The sequence below is a fragment of the Rhincodon typus genome, chromosome 17 (genome assembly GCF_021869965.1).
Source record: "Rhincodon typus isolate 14 chromosome 17, sRhiTyp1.1, whole genome shotgun sequence".
Lineage (NCBI taxonomy): Eukaryota > Metazoa > Chordata > Chondrichthyes > Orectolobiformes > Rhincodontidae > Rhincodon > Rhincodon typus.
The window spans coordinates 43230608-43247478 of NC_063348.1; the positions used below are offsets into that span (position 1 = coordinate 43230608).

The window sequence follows — 16871 nt, forward strand, 5'->3', positions numbered from 1 at the left end:
ATCGTTTACTCCCTACTCCATCCACCTCCCTATTTTCTGCATATAAACTGACATTTTCCCAGCCACCATCAGTTCTGAAAAAGGGGTCACCGGACCCGAAACGTTAACTCTGTTTTCTCCTTCACAGATGCTGCCAGACCTGCTGAGCTTCTCCAGCAACTTTGTTTTTGTTCCATTATAGAGATTGTGTGTACACACTCTAATTATAGAGAGACGGTGCAGGTACCGCCGCCCCCCAATAGCGGGTGTGTGTGTGTACCCGCTAATTATACAGAGAAGTTGTGCACACGCCATAATTGTCGACAGGGTACTGTTTGTGTGTGTATGTGCCCCCCAATTAGAGAGAGGGTGTGTCTGTTTCCTCCCCCTCAGACAGTGGGTACCTGTGCTGCATGCCCCTCACCATTTACGGAGAGAGCCTGCGCGTGTCTCCGTTGTAACGACAGAGACGCTGTACGCCCCAATGAGAGAGAGTGGGTGTGCGCTCGTGCCCTATTGTCAACAAAACCTTCCATACCCTAACCCTAACCTTCCATAACCTCAGCTATTATCTGCGGTAAAGAATTCCACAGATCACCACTCTCAATCCTCTGAACTCCAATGATTACATGTCCAACTTACTCAGCCTCTACCAAGAACTACTGTCTATACCCATGATGAACTGGGTGCACCTCTTCTTCACCTGTCCTAATATTTCTCTGCCAAACTTGGTAGTATTCTATAGCTTCAAGGGTGTTTTTTACTCTGAAGGTCATTTATTGGTTCTGTCCTGGATTTTGAGTTTGTGGATGTTTTACTGCATGCCTAAAATGCTGACAAATGAAAATATTACCTTTTTTTGGTATTGTTGTGAGGTTGGAATACGTATAAGCAATCTGAGTTAAAATATGCTTTTTCAAATCTTTTTAGGGGTCTTCCTGCGACTGAAGATTCACCATGTTCAGGAAGAAGCTAGATAATCGCATCCGGGTCCAGATTGAAAATGGTGTCTTGCAGCACCAAAGGACAATGTTCATCGTTGTCGGAGATCACGGCAGAGATCAGGTGAGGTGTTGCAATGAACCGATGCTTACTTTCCATCCTGCATGTGCTGTAAATTATTTTTTTGAGGTGATGAATTATTTCTGTACAATAATCATAAGAATTGAAGGTCTGTGAAAATTTCATGAAGTTAATTAGGGTTCTGATGCCTGCATTCCAGTTGCTGATAGACATAAATGAGGTAGCACTGGCTTGGGCCCATTCAGTCCTCCTCAGTTATGTAAATACAGTGGAATTGGAGAATAGCTGGTGATACATCTGCATTTAACAAGAAATGGAAAGATGAGCTCAGCCAACCAAGTGTTATCATCTGCCTCGAAGGATCAAACAAAAACACAAGATGGATAGGGAAGACTATATGCAGTTTGGATTCACTTTTTTAAATTCATTTGTGGGATGTGGACGTCAGCATTTCTTGCCCATCCCTAGCTGCCCTTGAGAAGGTGGTGGTGAGCTGCCTTCTTGAACCGCTGCAGTCCATCAGCTGTAGGTTGACCTACAATGCTATTAGGGAGGGAATTACAGGATTTTGACCTAGCGACAGGGAAGGAATGGTGATATATTTCCAAGTCAGGATGGTGAGTGGCTTAGAGGGGAACTTGGAGATGGTGGTATTCCCATATGTCTGCTGCCCTTGTCCTTCTAGCTGGAAGTGATCGTGGGTTTGGAAGGTGCTATCTGAGGATCTTTAGTGAATTTCTACAGTGCATCTTGCAGATAGTACACACTGCTACTACTGAGCGTTGGTGGTGGGGGGTAGTGGATGTTTGTGGATGTAATGCCAATCAAGCGGGCTGCTTTGTCCTGGATGGTGTCAAACGTCTTGGATGTTGTTGGGGCTGCACTCATCCAGGCAAGTGGGGAGTATTCCATCACACTCCTGTCATGTGCCTTGTAGATGGTGGACAGACTTTGAGGAGTCAGGAGGTGGGTTACTCGCTGCAGTATTCCTATCTTCTGACCTGCTCTTGTAGCCACTGTTTTTATGTGCTGAGCCCAGTTGAGTTTATGGTCATGATAACCCCCAGGATGTTGATAGCGGGGGAATTCCAAGAATTGAATGTCAAGGGGCGATGGTTAGATTGTCTCTTATTGGTGATGGTCATAGCCTGGCATTTGTGTGGTGTCACTTACCACTTGTCAGCCCAAGCCTGGATATTGTCCAGATCTTGTTGCATTTGAACATGGACTGCTTCAGTATCTGAGGAGTCACGAATGGTGCTCAAAATTCCCACTTCTGACCTTATGATGGAGGGGAGATCATTGATGAAGCAGCTGAAGATGGTTGGGCCGTGGACACTACCCTGAGGAATTCCTGCAGAGATGTCCTGGAACTGAGATGATTGACCATTGACCTCCAACAACCAGACCATTTTCCTCTGTGTCAGGTATGACTCCAACCACCGGAGAGTTTGCCCCCGATACCAATTGATTCCAGTTTTGCTAGGGCTCCTTGATGCCACTCTCGGTCAAATGCAGCCTTGACATCAAGGACTGTCACTCTCCCCTCACCTCTGGAATTCAACTCTTTTGTCCATCTTTGAACCAAGGCTGTAATGAGGTTAGGTGCTGCGTGGCCCTGGCGGAACCCAAACCGGGTGTCACTGAGCAGGTTATTGCTGAGCAGGTGCTGTTTGATAGCACTGTTGCTGACAGCTTCCATCATTTTACTGATGATTGAAAGTCGATTGATGGGGCAGTAATTGGCCGGGTTGGATTTGTCTTGCTTTTTGTGTACAGGATATACTAGGGCAATTTTCCATATTGCTGGGTAGATACCAGTATTGTAACTGTAATGGAACAGCTTGGCTAGGGGAGCAGCAAGTTTTGGAGCACAAGTCTTCAGTACTATTGGCAAAATGTTGTCAGGACACGTAACCTTTGCAGTATCCAATGTCTCCAACCGTAACTTGATATCATGTGGAGTTAATCGAATTGGCTGAAAACTGGTATCTGTAATGCTGGGGACCACTGGTGGAGGCCAAGATGGATTGTCCACTGGGCACTTCTGGCTGAACATTGCTGCGACTGCTTCAGCCTTTTGCACTGATGTGCTGGGCTCTTCCAGCATTGAGGATGGGGATATTTGTGGAGCCTCCTCCTCCAGTGAGTTGTTTAATTGTCCACCACCATTCATGACTGGATGTGGCAGGACTGCAGAGCTTAGATCTGATCCGTTGGTTGTGGGATCGCTTAGCTCTGTCTATCACTTGCTGTTTTCGCTGTTTGGCATGCAAGTAATCCTGTTTGCTGGCTTCACCAGGTTGATACCTCATCTTCAGATATGCCTGGTGCTGCTCCTGGCATGCCCTCCTGCACTCTCCTTTGAGCCAGGGTTGATCCCCTGGCTTGATGGTAATGGTTAAGTGGGGGTGTGCCAGACCATGAGGTTACAGGTTGTGCTGGAGTACAGTTCTGCTGCTGTTGATGGCCCACAGCGCCTCATGGATGCCCAGTCTTCAGTTGCTAGGTCTGTGCAAAGTTGGTCCCATTTAGCACTGTGATAGTGCCACACAACACAATGGAAGTTATCCTCAATGTGAAGGCGGGACTTTGTCTCCCCAAGGACTGTGCGATGATCACTCTTACCGATGCTGTCATGGGCAGATGCAACTGCAGCTGGCAGATTAGTAAGGATGAGGTCAAGTACGTTTTTCCCTCTTGTTGGTTCCCTCAGCACCTGCCGCAGAGCCAGCCCAGCAGCTATGTCCTTTAGGAGCTCACCAGCCTGATCTGCAGTACTGCTGCTGAGCCACTCTTGGTGGTGGACATTGAAATCCCGCACCCAGAGTACATTTTGTGCCCTTGCCATCCTCAGTGCTTCCTCCAAGTGTTGTTCAACATGGAGGAGTATCGATTCATCAGCTGAGGGAGGATGGTACGTGGTAATCAGCAGGAGGTTTCAATGCCCATGTTTAATCTGAAGCTATGAGATGTCTTGGGGTCCGGAGTCAATGTTGAGGACTCCTAGAGCAACACCCTCCCGACTGTATACCACTGTGCCACCACCTCGACTCGGTGTGTTCTGCCGGTGGGACAGGTCATGTCCAGGGATGGTGATGGTGTCTGGGACGTTGTCTGTAAGGTACGATTCTGTGAGCATGACTGTGTCAGGCTGATGCTTAACAAGTCTGTGAGACAGCTCTCCCAATTTTGGCACTAGCCCCCAGATGTTGGTGAGGAGGACTTTGCAGGGTGGACAGAGCTGTTTCTGCCATTGTCTTTTCCGGTGCCGAGATCGATGCCAGGTGATCTGTCTGGTTTCATTTCTCTGAGACTTCGTAGCAATTGGTACAACTGAGTGGCTTGCTAGGCCATTTCAGAGTCAACCACATTGCTGTGGGTCTGGAGTCACATGTAGGCCAGACCAGGTGAGGATGGCAGATTTTCTTCCCTGAAGGACACTAGTGAACCAGTTCTGAGGAAGGGTCACCGGACCTGAAACGTTAACTCTGTTTTCTCCTCCACAGATGCTGCCAGACCTGCTGAGCTTTTCCAGCAACTTTGTTTTGTGAAGCAGATGGGTTTTTCCGACAATCAGCAATTATTTCATGGTGATCAGTAGACTCTTAATTCCAGACTTTTTTTTAATTATTGAATTCAAATTCCACCATCTGCTGTGGTGGGATTCAAACCCGGGTCCCCAGAACTTTAGCTGGGTTTCTGGATTAATAGTCTAGTGATAATACCACTAGACCATTGCCTGCCCAATACTTGTTCGTATTTCAGGTTACACTGTCATATGATTAAACGTTGGGCAGCATTGGCACAGGTTGTTGTAAAATACAGAGGTCACCAATGTGTGGGCAGTAAAATTTGAAGCAGAGAGAATTAGCGGAAACAATATTTGTAACCATTCCCAGGTTCAATAAGACAGCTCTGATGAAGTTAAGGAAGCAGGTTACTGATTGTACTTGAACTCAGCTTCAAAAACTTGTACCTATGTAAAAATTTATTTCCAAATTAAGCTGATGTTTTTTGAATGAGCAATGAAATGTGAATTTCAGACTCGGCCAAGTCACCGAGGGCACATTCTGCGATTGTAACAATGCTGCATTATCCTCCTCAACCTCTCTGTAGTCTTCAACACAACTAATCACAGCATTATCTCCACTGTCTCTTGATGAGGCGGCATTCAGTTGGACTTCGTCTTTGACTGTCCAATTATGGTCAGAATGTCAGCAGCAATGTCTGCAGCAATGGCATCTCTTGATGCCATCATTTAATTGAGAATTCTCCACAGGGTCTGTTTCTGCCCCTTCCTCCAGCAGCTGTCATGAAGCCAACTTGTATGTGTACACTAACTGCAGCCAGCTGTCCCTGTCCATCATCATCTCTCAACCCCTTGACTGGCTGTCATTGCATTTCTTTGCTTGACTAGCTGAAGTAAACTATCTCTTATCGGTCCTGAGGTAACTTTCTGACCTACCAACCTCCCCTTCATCAAGCCGACCTTCGTGTAATATTAACCCTGCATCAGCTCATTTCTTTCTCATCAAATCTCAGGACTTGACTATTTGAAGTAATTCCTGGCCACTTTCTTATCTTTGCAGGCCATGTAAACTTAATCTCATCTGGAACTGCTATGCTGACGCTAACTTGCTAAAAGACTTATGCATTGATCACCTGCTGTCTGGCCTCCATTTGATTCCACGTCCAATAGCAGCTATAGGATAAAATTCTCCTCTGGTACAAATCTCTCTCACTGATCCTGGAACCTCCTGCAATACATCCTTCTGGATCTTTTAGCTGCTTTGATCAAGCCTTTTGTACCCACTGATTTTCCCTGTTCTGCCACTTTGCAGCTTGCATTTGACTGCCTAGTGCTTAATCTCCATCAACTACTCCAACTCTCTACCTTTTTTAAGACAATCCTTAAAACCTACCTTTGATCATGTTTTGCTCAGTCGACCTTCTACGTCTTTGTGTGGTTCGCCATCAGTTTTTTAAAATTTGTTCAGGGAGTTTTGTTGATAGCAAATACAGTAGCCGCTATGCACTTACGGTGGATGGATTCAGTATTTACGGTGGCAATTTGGGTGCCAATCAATTAGACTATTTTGACATGGATGGTGCTAAGCTTAGGCACGTATAAATTGAGAACAAGCGTTGATTGTTCAGTCCTTTGAGCCTCTTCAGGCATTCAGTAAAATTATGCCTGATTTGGTTGTGATCTCAACACCACTTTTCTATCTGTCACCCATAATGCTAACTCAGTGGTCGATCTAAATTCATTCAACTCAGCCTTGAAGAAATTCAGTGCTCCCTGCTTCTTCTGTTGACTGGGATGGAGAATTCCACAGACTAATGACTCTTAGAGAAAATTCTCTTCATCTCTGCCTTAAAAAGGGGACCTTTTATATTAAACTGCATCTCCGAGTTCTATTGTGATTCCAGAATGAATTATTGTCTTTGTTTCCATCCTGTTGAGTCATTTCAGCAGCTTATATGTTTTGTTAAGATCACCTCACGTTCGTTTGAAGTCTAATGAACATTGGTGCAACCTGTCCCATCTTTCCTGAGATAAGCCCTTCCCTCCAAAAATTGGTCAAATAAACTTTCACTGAGTTTTTGTAAAATAGTTATATTTTTCCTCAAATAAGGAAACCAAAACTATGCATGGTACTCCTCCAGATGTGGCCGCACCCAAGTGTAATGTAGTTGAAGAAAAGCTTAAATTCTGTTTCCATGTAATTAATGACAAAATTCAAATTGTCTTCCTAATGACTTGCCATTCCTGAACATTTAATCTTTTTGTGATTTGTCAACAGATCAGAAATCTCTGATTGATACCTTTTGTATTTAAGTAGTGTACTGTTCTTGCTGAAGTTGAGAAGACCATAATTTCCCATATGTTCCATCTGCCAAATTCTGCCTGCCTAGTTATCCTATCCGTCCTCTTGACAACCTAGTTCCCTTTTTGGTGTCAGCAGCAAATTTAACTACCATACATTTGGCCCTTTCGCCCAAGCCATATTCCATTCTGTTTAGCATCTTCAGCCAGTGGGGTGTTTTCCCCAGTTCAGATTGACTTCAGTTTTCCAAAATTTTGATGTGATTTCAAGGAGTTGGAACAGCTAAAAGGGCCATGAAATTCTTTAGCAAACAGGATTAAGAAAAATCACACGGCTTTTTATGCGAATATAAGGAGCAAAAGGGTAGTTAGGGAACGAGTTAGATCCCTTCAAGGACAGAGGAGGAAATTTATGTGTGGAGTTGGAGGATGTGGGTGCGATCCTTAACAAGTACTCTGCATTGGTGTTCACAAAGGAGAAGGGCATGGTGGATGGTGAGTATAGAGGAGGGTATGTTGATATTCTAGGGCATGTTGATATAAAAAAAAGGATGCTTTGAAAAGCGTAAAGGTAGCTAAGTTCACAGAACCTGATGGGATCTATCCCAGAATACTGAGGGAGATGAGGGGGGGGAATTGTTGTGGTCTTGTATGAAATCTTTGTATCCTCTTTCGTCACAGGTGATGTCCCAGAGGACTGGAGGCCAGTGTTATTCCTTTGTTTAAGAAGAGCACCAGGATAATTTGAGAAATTACAGGCTGGTGATCCTTATATTGGTGGTAGGGAAATTATTGGAGAAGTTTCTTAGGAACAGGATATATTCACGTTTGGAAAAATATGGACTTTTTAGCAAGACAGCATGGCTTCATTTGGGAAAGGGAGTGACAGAGATGATTCATGAGGGCAGAGCAGTGGATGTTGTCTACATGGACTTTAGCAAGGCCTTTTACAGGGTCCCTCATGGCAGGTGGCTACACAAGGTGAAATCACGTGGCATCCATAGTGAGCTGGCAAGGTGGAGACAGAATTGGCTTGGTCATAGAAGACAGAGAGTAGCAATGGAAGGATCTTTTTTCTGACTGGAGATCTGTGCTGGGATGCTTGTTGGTGATACATAAAAATGATTTGGAAGAGAATGTAGATGGTCTGATTAGTAAGATGACATGCAGATGACATTAAGTTTGGGGGAGCTGCAGATAGTGAGGAGGATTGCCAAAGGATAGGTATAGATAGAGTAGACAGCCAGAGGCATTTTCCTAGGGTGGAGGTAGCTTTTACGAAGGGACATAGTTTTAAAGTGAAAGGAGGTAGATGTCGGGGAGACGTCAGAGATAGATTCTTTACTCAGAGAGTGGTAGGGGCGTGGAATGCATTGCCGGCGAGGGTAGTGGAGTCAGCCTCATTAGGGGCATTTAAGCGGCTATTAGATAGGCATATGGATGGTAGTATAAGGTAGGGGTGGAGGTTAGATAGACCTTAGGTTTAGGGTAAAAGTTTGGCACAACATCGTGGGCCAAAGGGCCTGTACTGTGCTGTACTGTTCTATGATACAACAAGATATAGATAGGCTGGAGACTTGGGCAGAGAAATTGCAAGTCAAGTTTTTTCTGGACAAATGTGAGGTGATGCATTTGGAAGGTTTAATACAGGAGGAAAGTATACGGTAAGTGACAAAACCCTTAGAAGCATTGACCTCCAGGGGGACTTAAGTGTGTAGGTCCACAGTTCCCTTAAAGTGGGATCATTAACAGATATTCTGTGGATAAGGTGGTAATGAAGGCATGTGGCATGCTTGCTGTCATCAGTCAGTATAAAAATTGGCAAGGCATGTTGCAGCTGTGCAGAACTTTAGTAAGGCCACATTTGGAATATTGTATACAGGTCTGGTCGCCATAGTACCAGAAGGATATGGAGGCCTTGGAGAGGCTACAGAAAAGGTTTACCACGATGTTGCCTGCTCTGGAGGGTATTTGCTTTATGGAGAGATTGGACAAACTTGGTTTGTTTTCACTTGAACATTGAAGGATAAGGGGCAAATGATACAGGTTTACTAAATTAGGAGTCTTTTTCCCAGGTTTCTGGTGAATGGGCGAAAGTTTAGAGAAACAAGTTTTTTTACAGAGAGGGTGGTAAGTGCCTAAGATGCACTGCCAGAGGAGATGGTAAAAGCAGATACAATAGCAACACTTGAGGCATCTTGAAAGCTACATGAACAGGCAGGAAATAGAGAGATACAGTCCATGCAGAGGCAAAAAACTTTTAGTTTAGGAAGATGTCATGTGTCAGGGTTTGCTTGGTGGGCCCAAGGGCTGTTTCTGTGTTGTACTGTTCTTTGTTCTTTATTTGATGTCAACAGTAGCTTGATATCGATGTAGCCAATCTTGCCACGTCTCTGGACTTTGGCTCTTTTGGCCATGCCTGAGACCAAAGTTGTAATGAAGTCATGAATTTAGCAAAGGTGCTGGAAACAAAACTCAGCATTGGTGAGCAGGTTATTGCTGAGTAAGTGCTGCTTGATAACACTGTCACTGTTTGTCCATTTGTTGCTTGAGAGGAAGCTGATGGTGTGACAATTGTTTAGATTGGATTTGTCCGACTGTTAAGTGTATTTGGCTAATTTTCCACTTATTAGGTAGGTCGGTGCCTCCAAACCTTTCCGGTGATCCCAGATTCAGTGGGAGTTTTTGGGGATGGGAGAGAGGAGTGTACGAGAGTTGTTGTGCAGAGTCCAAGGTGAGCGGGAAGATTTCAATCAGACAGTTTTAGACAAACGAAGGAGCGAACATTATGTGATGGTTAAGAATGCTTTGATGAGAATAGAAAATGCCTCAGAATGAGGGGACACGCTTTTTAAAGTGAAAGGCAGGAGGTTCGGAGGACATTTAAGGAAAAATATTTTCAACCAGATGACGGTGGGGGTCTGGAATGCACTTCTGAGGAAGGTAGTTGAGGCAGGTAGCCTTACAACCTTTAAGAATAGTTGGGTAACTGTATCATAACATTTAAGGCTATGGACCTATTATGGGAAAGGAGGACTACTATAGGTAGTGGTGTATTTTTAGTGGTACAGACTTGTGGGCCAAAGGGCCTCTCTTGCACTATATGATTATATAGGTCAAGTAACAACAGAGCATCAAAAAGTCTGGGGAGAAGTGAATTGAAAGTTTGAACAGAAGTCTATTGTATAGTGACCCCATTAGGCAACCCAGTGGCGCAATGGTTAGCACAGCACTCGGGACCTGGGTTCGATTCCAGCCTTTGGTGACTTTCTGTTTGGAGATTTTACATTCTTCCAATGTCTGCTTGGGTTTCCTCTGGGTGCTCCAGTTTTCTCCCACAGTCCAAAGGTGTGCAGGTTAGGAAGATTGACCATGGTAAACTGCCCCATAGTGTCCACAGTGATGGGCTGAATGGCCTCTATCTGCATTGTAGGGATTCTATGTTAGGAGAGGTGAACTAATTGCTTTCCTGTCCCACTCCTCTCCTGACCAGAACAAATTCTGAATTTAAAACTGAGGTGATCTTGCCTATTATAAATATATTAGTGTCTCTAGATCAGGATCAGAAACAAATCAGCCAGGTTCCTCAAATTATTAAAGGTGGAGCTCGTTAATTGCCAAGTAAAGTGGTCAAGCAAAAACGTAAAGATTGTGAACAAAAGGTTTACAGTATACAGCTATGTACAATTACCATTCTCAAAAAATGATGCATTTCAACCCTGAAAGAAAAACAAACTCTGCAGTGTATTCTTAGAAGTGCTTTAGCAAAGTGATAGTTACATTCAGGAAGATGACTTGTGCACAGATTGTCTGAATGCTGTTCTGAGGCGCAAGTCACTTTCTACGCAAGCTGTTGGCACTGCAGTTTCTTCCTTGATCAATTTTAACTCATTGATTTCTCTCTTTCGAGACACAGTGATGTTTATTTTGACATCTTCTTTAAGAATTCTCCACTTGCAGTGATGGGGTCTTCCAAATGGTCTTTCAACCAATAATCCTTGGTTAGATGGAATTGAGGAGGACAGGGAGGGCTGGGGTGGAGCAGGTGCAAAGGTTGTTTCCTTTGTGGCAGGTTCTCTGTGTTGGAAAGCAATATTTTGTACGCTCTCAAACTGGTTCATGTGACCTCTGGAAATGTTCCAGACTCTCTAATTCCAGTCAAACAGCTTACGTTCTTTGCAAAAGGGGAATTTTGTTGTTGTAGCCAGAGTTCTTTGTTTGAAAAGTATTCTTTATAAAAAGCCAGTTGCTGACACCTGACATCACAAGTGCACATGTGCACAAACTCAGAAATATGCAAGCTCAGTGATTTTGCTAGTATCAAACCCATTTATAAAAATATTTCTTAAAAGTCTCCAGGTTTTTAAAAAGTCTTCTTTCTCACAGAGAGCAAGCTCCTGAATATCTGAGGGCATTACACTCAGGTCTGTTTTAAACTGCAGCTGGACCAGTCCAAAGACTGTCATTAGGCTGTTTTTTGTTCTTAACTCAGACTCCTGGTGTCACTGTTGTTGCAGTTGATCATCAAGTTGCAAAAGCTGTCCTGGTACTTTTACCTATGCGGCATTTCTAGTTTATTGTCCAAATGGGAAACATTAGTTGGCTCCTTACAGCACTTCCAAACCAAAGCTCTCGCTGAACTAACAGTTCGCAGCATGAGAGTTGAGTTTGTGTTGATGTTACAGAAGATGCCCAGAAATCATCCCTATTCTGTTGCAAATGAATCCAGGCAGTTATCAAGTGTCATGCCATCAGAAGTATGGAAAAGGGACTTCACTCACTCTGTGAAGCTGCTGTACTGACAAAGGTGAACTATAAACATTAGACTACAGAAGCACGTGCAGCTGCTGAACACAACTCTTCAATTTTAACCTTTCAAACCAGCAATCAACTTTTCAACTGCAACGTACTGACCTGCAATAATATCCTAAAGGACAGAACTGAATTTCATCTTTACAAGGATCTTGAATCATTACCCGTATTTAAACCTTGTATATATTGAGTTGTAACTTTAAGTAACTTACTGCAGTATTTTGTAATATGCCGGCTGTTATCTTGATTTAGACAAAAGTTTTGTTTCTTGTTCTGTGTAAATTGCAAAACTAGCTGGTGAGCAAATTTCATAAATCAAACATTGGTTTCACAAAATAATTCCAAAGCTAGCAATTGATAATTGAAATGTGTTATGAATGAAAATGACCATTCAATGGTGCCAAACAACAGTGCTGAGGCAGCAACCTGATTTCACGCATGTGCATACACACACACACACACACACACACACACACACACACACACACACACACGTGTGTGCGTGCAGAGACAGACGTGCGCACCGACAGTGTATTAATTTTCTACCTGTTTTTATTCATAGTTGGCTCTGAAGGACTGTCTCAGAGCTTTTAGGACTAACTTGCACATACGCAAGTTAGGCTTTTAATCTCAATCTTATTAGGTAATAGCCTAAGATGTGCACTTGTTCATTCATTCCCTTTGTCAATGGAATGTTTGCTGTCAGGGTTATTTCCAACACTCTAATATATATATATTTTCCAGTTCTCCACTAAGTCTGTTGTTACACCAATGGTCAGTGTCTGCTGACTTGCTATGACTTGGTTGATGAAAATTGCCCAACGGTTATTACCACACTTTTTTACTTTTTTGTCTGTTTTCACATGCAGGTGGTTATACTTCATCATATGCTGTCTAAAGCTACAGTAAAAGCCAGGCCATCTGTGCTGTGGTGTTACAAGAAGGAGCTTGGCTTCAGCAGGTAACTTGCGCATCACTTGGAAAATATGAGAATCATTTATGGTGCAGAAAGAAGCCATTTGGCACGTTGAGGTGTTCAGCTCCAGTCCATCCTTGTACTCCTGTAGGTTTATTTCCTTCAACCGTCCACCCAATTTCCTTCTGAAATCATTGATTGTTCCCCCTCCCACCAAACTCTTGAGCACTTGGTTCTAGATCATTAACACTCACTGCATGAAAAAGTTTTTTGTCACATTTCCTTTCGTGCCCTGCCCAAATCTGTGTCCTCAAGTTCTCGTAACATCAGCGAATGGGATGAGGTTTTCCCAAGTCTACCTTACTTCAGCCTGTCATAAACCTGTGTATCTCAGTCAAACTTCCCTCAATCTCCTTTTGCTGTCAGGAGAAGCTTTGCCAAACTAGCTTAAAATCCCTCATTCCAGCAACTATTGTTAAATCTAATCTGCACCTTCTTAAGTACCCTCACATCCTTCCTAAACTGTTGTGACCAGAACTGGAAGCGGTTCTATCATAGTCCAACCAATGCTTTATAAAGGTTCAGCACAACTTCCCTGCTTTGAACTCGGTGCCTCTCTTTAAGAAGCCCAAAATCCCATATTTTTTGCTAACAACTTTCAATATATTCTTCCACCTTCAGCAAAAGATGCCAGTGTACCCCCAGGTCTGTGCAATCCTGCACAGTTTGTCAAACTGTCTGTTTAAGTCTATATTGCCTTTATATTTGTCAAAATGTATCGTATTGCATCTCTGTATTACATTTCGCCTCCCACTTGTCTGCCCAATCTGTGATCCAGTCTATCATGTTGCAGGTGATTTGTATCATCCTCAGCGTTTGCCACTCCTCCAAGTTCAGCAAATTTTGAAATTTAGTTTGTTACTCCCATATAGTAATTGATATGTCAAAAAAATGCATCTTGCAGTGACCTTGGGAAACACCACTGTTTACCATCCTCCAGTTTAAAAAACAGTCACTTATGATGGATTACTGTTTTCTGTCCTGGAGCCAGTTTTATTTTAAACCAAGCTGACACTGACCATTTTTTATTCACTCATAGACAAGACTGGTTGGCCAGCATTTGTTGCCTGTCCGTAGCTGCCCTTGAGAAGGTGATGGTGATCTGCCTTTTTGAACTGCTGAAGTTCATGTGCTGTAGGTAGACCCACAATACCCTTAGGAAGGGTATTCAAGGGTTTTGGCACAGCGACAGTAAAGAAATGATGATCTATTTTCATGTTAGGATGGTGAATGGCTTGGAGGAGAACTTGCAGGTAGTGGTGTTCCCATGTATTTTTTTTTCCTTATGCGTCCATGAGACAAGGGCATCGCTGGCTAGGTCAGCATTTATTGCCCTTCCCAATTGACCAGAGGGCAGTTAAAAGTCAACAACATTGCTGCAGGTCTGGAGTCACATGTAGGCCAGACCAGGTAAGGATGGCAGTTACCTTCCTTAAAGGCATTAGTGAACTAGATGGGTTTTTCCTGACAATCGACAATTCAAATTCCACCATCTGCCTTGGTGGGAATCAAACCCGGATCCTCAGAACATTGCTTGGGCATCTGGATTAACAGTCCTGCGATGATACCACTAGGCCGTTGCCTTACCTGCTGCATTTGTCCTTCTAAATAGACACAGTCATGGGTTTGAAAGGTGCTGTCTTAGCCTCTTTGGTGAATTTTTGCCGTGCATCATGTAGATAGTATGCACTGCTGCTACTAAGCATCAGTAGTGGAGGGAGTGGATGCTTGTGGGTGTGGTGTCAATCAAGCAGGCTTTATCCTGGATGGTGTTGAGCTTCTTGAATGTTATTGGAGCTGCAACTGCCCAGACAAGTGGGGATTATTGCATCACCCTCCTGAGTAGTGCCTTGTAGATGGTGAACAGGCTTTGGGGAGTCAGGAGGTGAGTTGTTCACCATAGTATTCCTAGCTTCTGACCTGCTTTTGTAACCAACGAATTTGTATGGCGAGTCCAGTTGAGTTTCTGGTCAATGGTAATCTTCAGAATGTTGATCATGGAGGATTCAGTGATGGTAACATTATTGAATGTCAAGGTGCAAAGTTTGGCTTTATTCTGTTGGCTGCGGGATAACTTAGCTCTGTCCATCACTTGCTGCTCATGCTGTTTGGCACGCTAATAGCTCTGTTTGGTAGCTTCAGTAGGATGACACCTCATTTTTAGGTATGCCTCGTGATGCTCCTGGCAGGTTTCCCTCTGCTCTGCAAGGAGCCAGGGTTGAAGTCAGGTGAAGTGTTTGATGGTACTGGCTGACTGGGGGATTTGCCGCACCGTGAGGTTGCAGATTGTGGTGGAGTACAATTCTGCTGCTGTTGATGGCCCAAAGCACCTCATGGATGACCAGTCTTGAGTTGCTTGATCTGTTCGAAGTCTGTCCCATTTATCATTGTGAATTGGCTACACAATATAAGGGAGGATGATCTTAATGTAAAGGCATGACTTTGTCTCCATAAGGACTGTGCACTGGTAACTCTTACTAATACGGTCATTGACAGGTGCATATGCAGCTTGCATAGTGGTAAACGTGAGCCCAAGCATTGCATGAGCCGCACATTTGTTTGACAGCCTTGTAGATGGTGTTTTATTAAAGGCTTTTGTAAAAGCCATAAAGATAAAAATCTTCTGCATTCCCTTCATGAACCACCTGTCACTTCAACTAAAAATTCAATTAGATTAATCAAACACAATCTGCCTGTTACAAATATGTTGATTATTTTATGTGCAAATATACTGACTGTTGATTAACTCGGTTCTCTGCCAGAGCCTGTTGAGTTTTATCCTGATAATTGTTTCTAAAACTATAAGCAATACCTTGAAAGTCACTGGCCTGTTGCTGTGAGGACTGTACTTCCACTCTTGCTTGAATAACTACCTTAGTTTCAACCCTAGTAAAAGTAGATAGGAAGAGCTCATTAAATACTGTAGCCTTACCCTGTGCCTCGAAGCATAGTTCACCATTTTTGTCCTAATAGAACTCACTACATATCTTTGCACCTTCTTACTCGTTAAATGCCACTAGAAGATATTTGGGTTTGCATTATTGACTGCCTTTGTATTGTACACTCTCTTGGGCAGTTATAGTTTCCTCTTAGCCTTCCAATCTGTTGGATGTGACCTAATTCTCACTCTTATTTGGCGGGAATCTAAAGATGTCTTAGTGAATATGATCATATTTCACTATCTCCCCCCTCATTGGAGTGCACTCTTTTGCCTATGTTTGCAAGTACCTATGCTATACCTTTAAAGCGTCTTTCCCATCATTACGTTTCGTTTCTCCATGCAGTCTCTGGTTCCAGCTGACCCTGGCTACATCCTTTCTTATCACAAGGAACATATTCTCTCCTAATTTAGACTTTCGACCCTGTCTTACCTGCTATTCTTTGGAACATCCGTTGCCAATGCCAAGATGGCTGGCAAAAATGTTCATCATGAGGTAGGACTGCAGGACTCAAAATGTCAGTTACAGAAATGACTGTCTATTCCCCCAACCATGTAATCTTCTAAAATAGTATCAGAGATAGTAGGAACTGCAGATGCAGGAGAATCTGAGATAACAAGGTGTAGAGCTGGATGAACACAGCAGGCCAAGCAGCATCATAGGAGCAGGAAGGCTGACGTTTCGGGCCTAGACCCTTCATCAGAAATGGGGGAGGGGAAGGGGGTTCTGAAATAAATAGGGAGAGAGGGGGAGGCGGATAGAGGTGGAGAGGAAACAGACCGGTCAGAGAGGCGTGGATGGAGCCAGTAAAGGTGAGTGCAGGTGGGGAGGTAGGGAGGAGATAGGTCAGTCCAGGGAGGATGCACAGATCAAGGGGGCGGGATGAGGAGGGGATAGGTGGGAGGAAGAACAGGTTAGGGAGGCAGGGACGAGCTGGGCTGGTTTTGGGATGCGGTAGAGGGAGGGGAGATTTTGAAGCTTGTGAAATCCACATTGATACCATTGGGCTGCAGGGTTCCCAAGCGGGGAATATGAGTTGCTGTTCCTGCAAACTTCGGGTGGCATCGTTGTGGCACTGCAGGAGGCCCAGGATGGACATGTCATCTGAGAAATGGGAGGGGGAGTTGAAATGGTTCGCGACTGGGAGGTGCAGTTGTTTATTGCGAACCGAGCGTAGGTGTTCTGCAAATCGGTCCCCAAGCCTCCGCTTGGTTTCCCCGCAACTCATCCCTCACACTCTGTCCCTGCAATAACAACCAAAAATGAATCCCCCTCGTCCTCACATACCACCCCACCAACCTCCGGATCC

General features: G+C 43.9%; 1 protein-coding gene across 2 annotated transcripts in view; it reads left to right on the plus strand.

Moving 5' to 3' along the window:
• Positions 1-913: 913 nt before the first annotated feature.
• The window catches only part of nat10 (N-acetyltransferase 10), a 72692-nt gene continuing 56734 nt past the window's right edge, over positions 914-16871 (plus strand). The window contains exons 1-2 of one of the 2 annotated variants that reach the window (XM_020534822.2): positions 914-1044; positions 12517-12608. In XM_020534822.2, the coding sequence (XP_020390411.1) occupies positions 937-1044; positions 12517-12608 (200 nt within the window). In that variant the 5' untranslated portion in view covers positions 914-936. Of the gene's footprint in view, positions 1045-12516; positions 12609-16871 lie in introns of those variants that run through there. The other variant, XM_048607165.1, reaches the window with a different exon arrangement.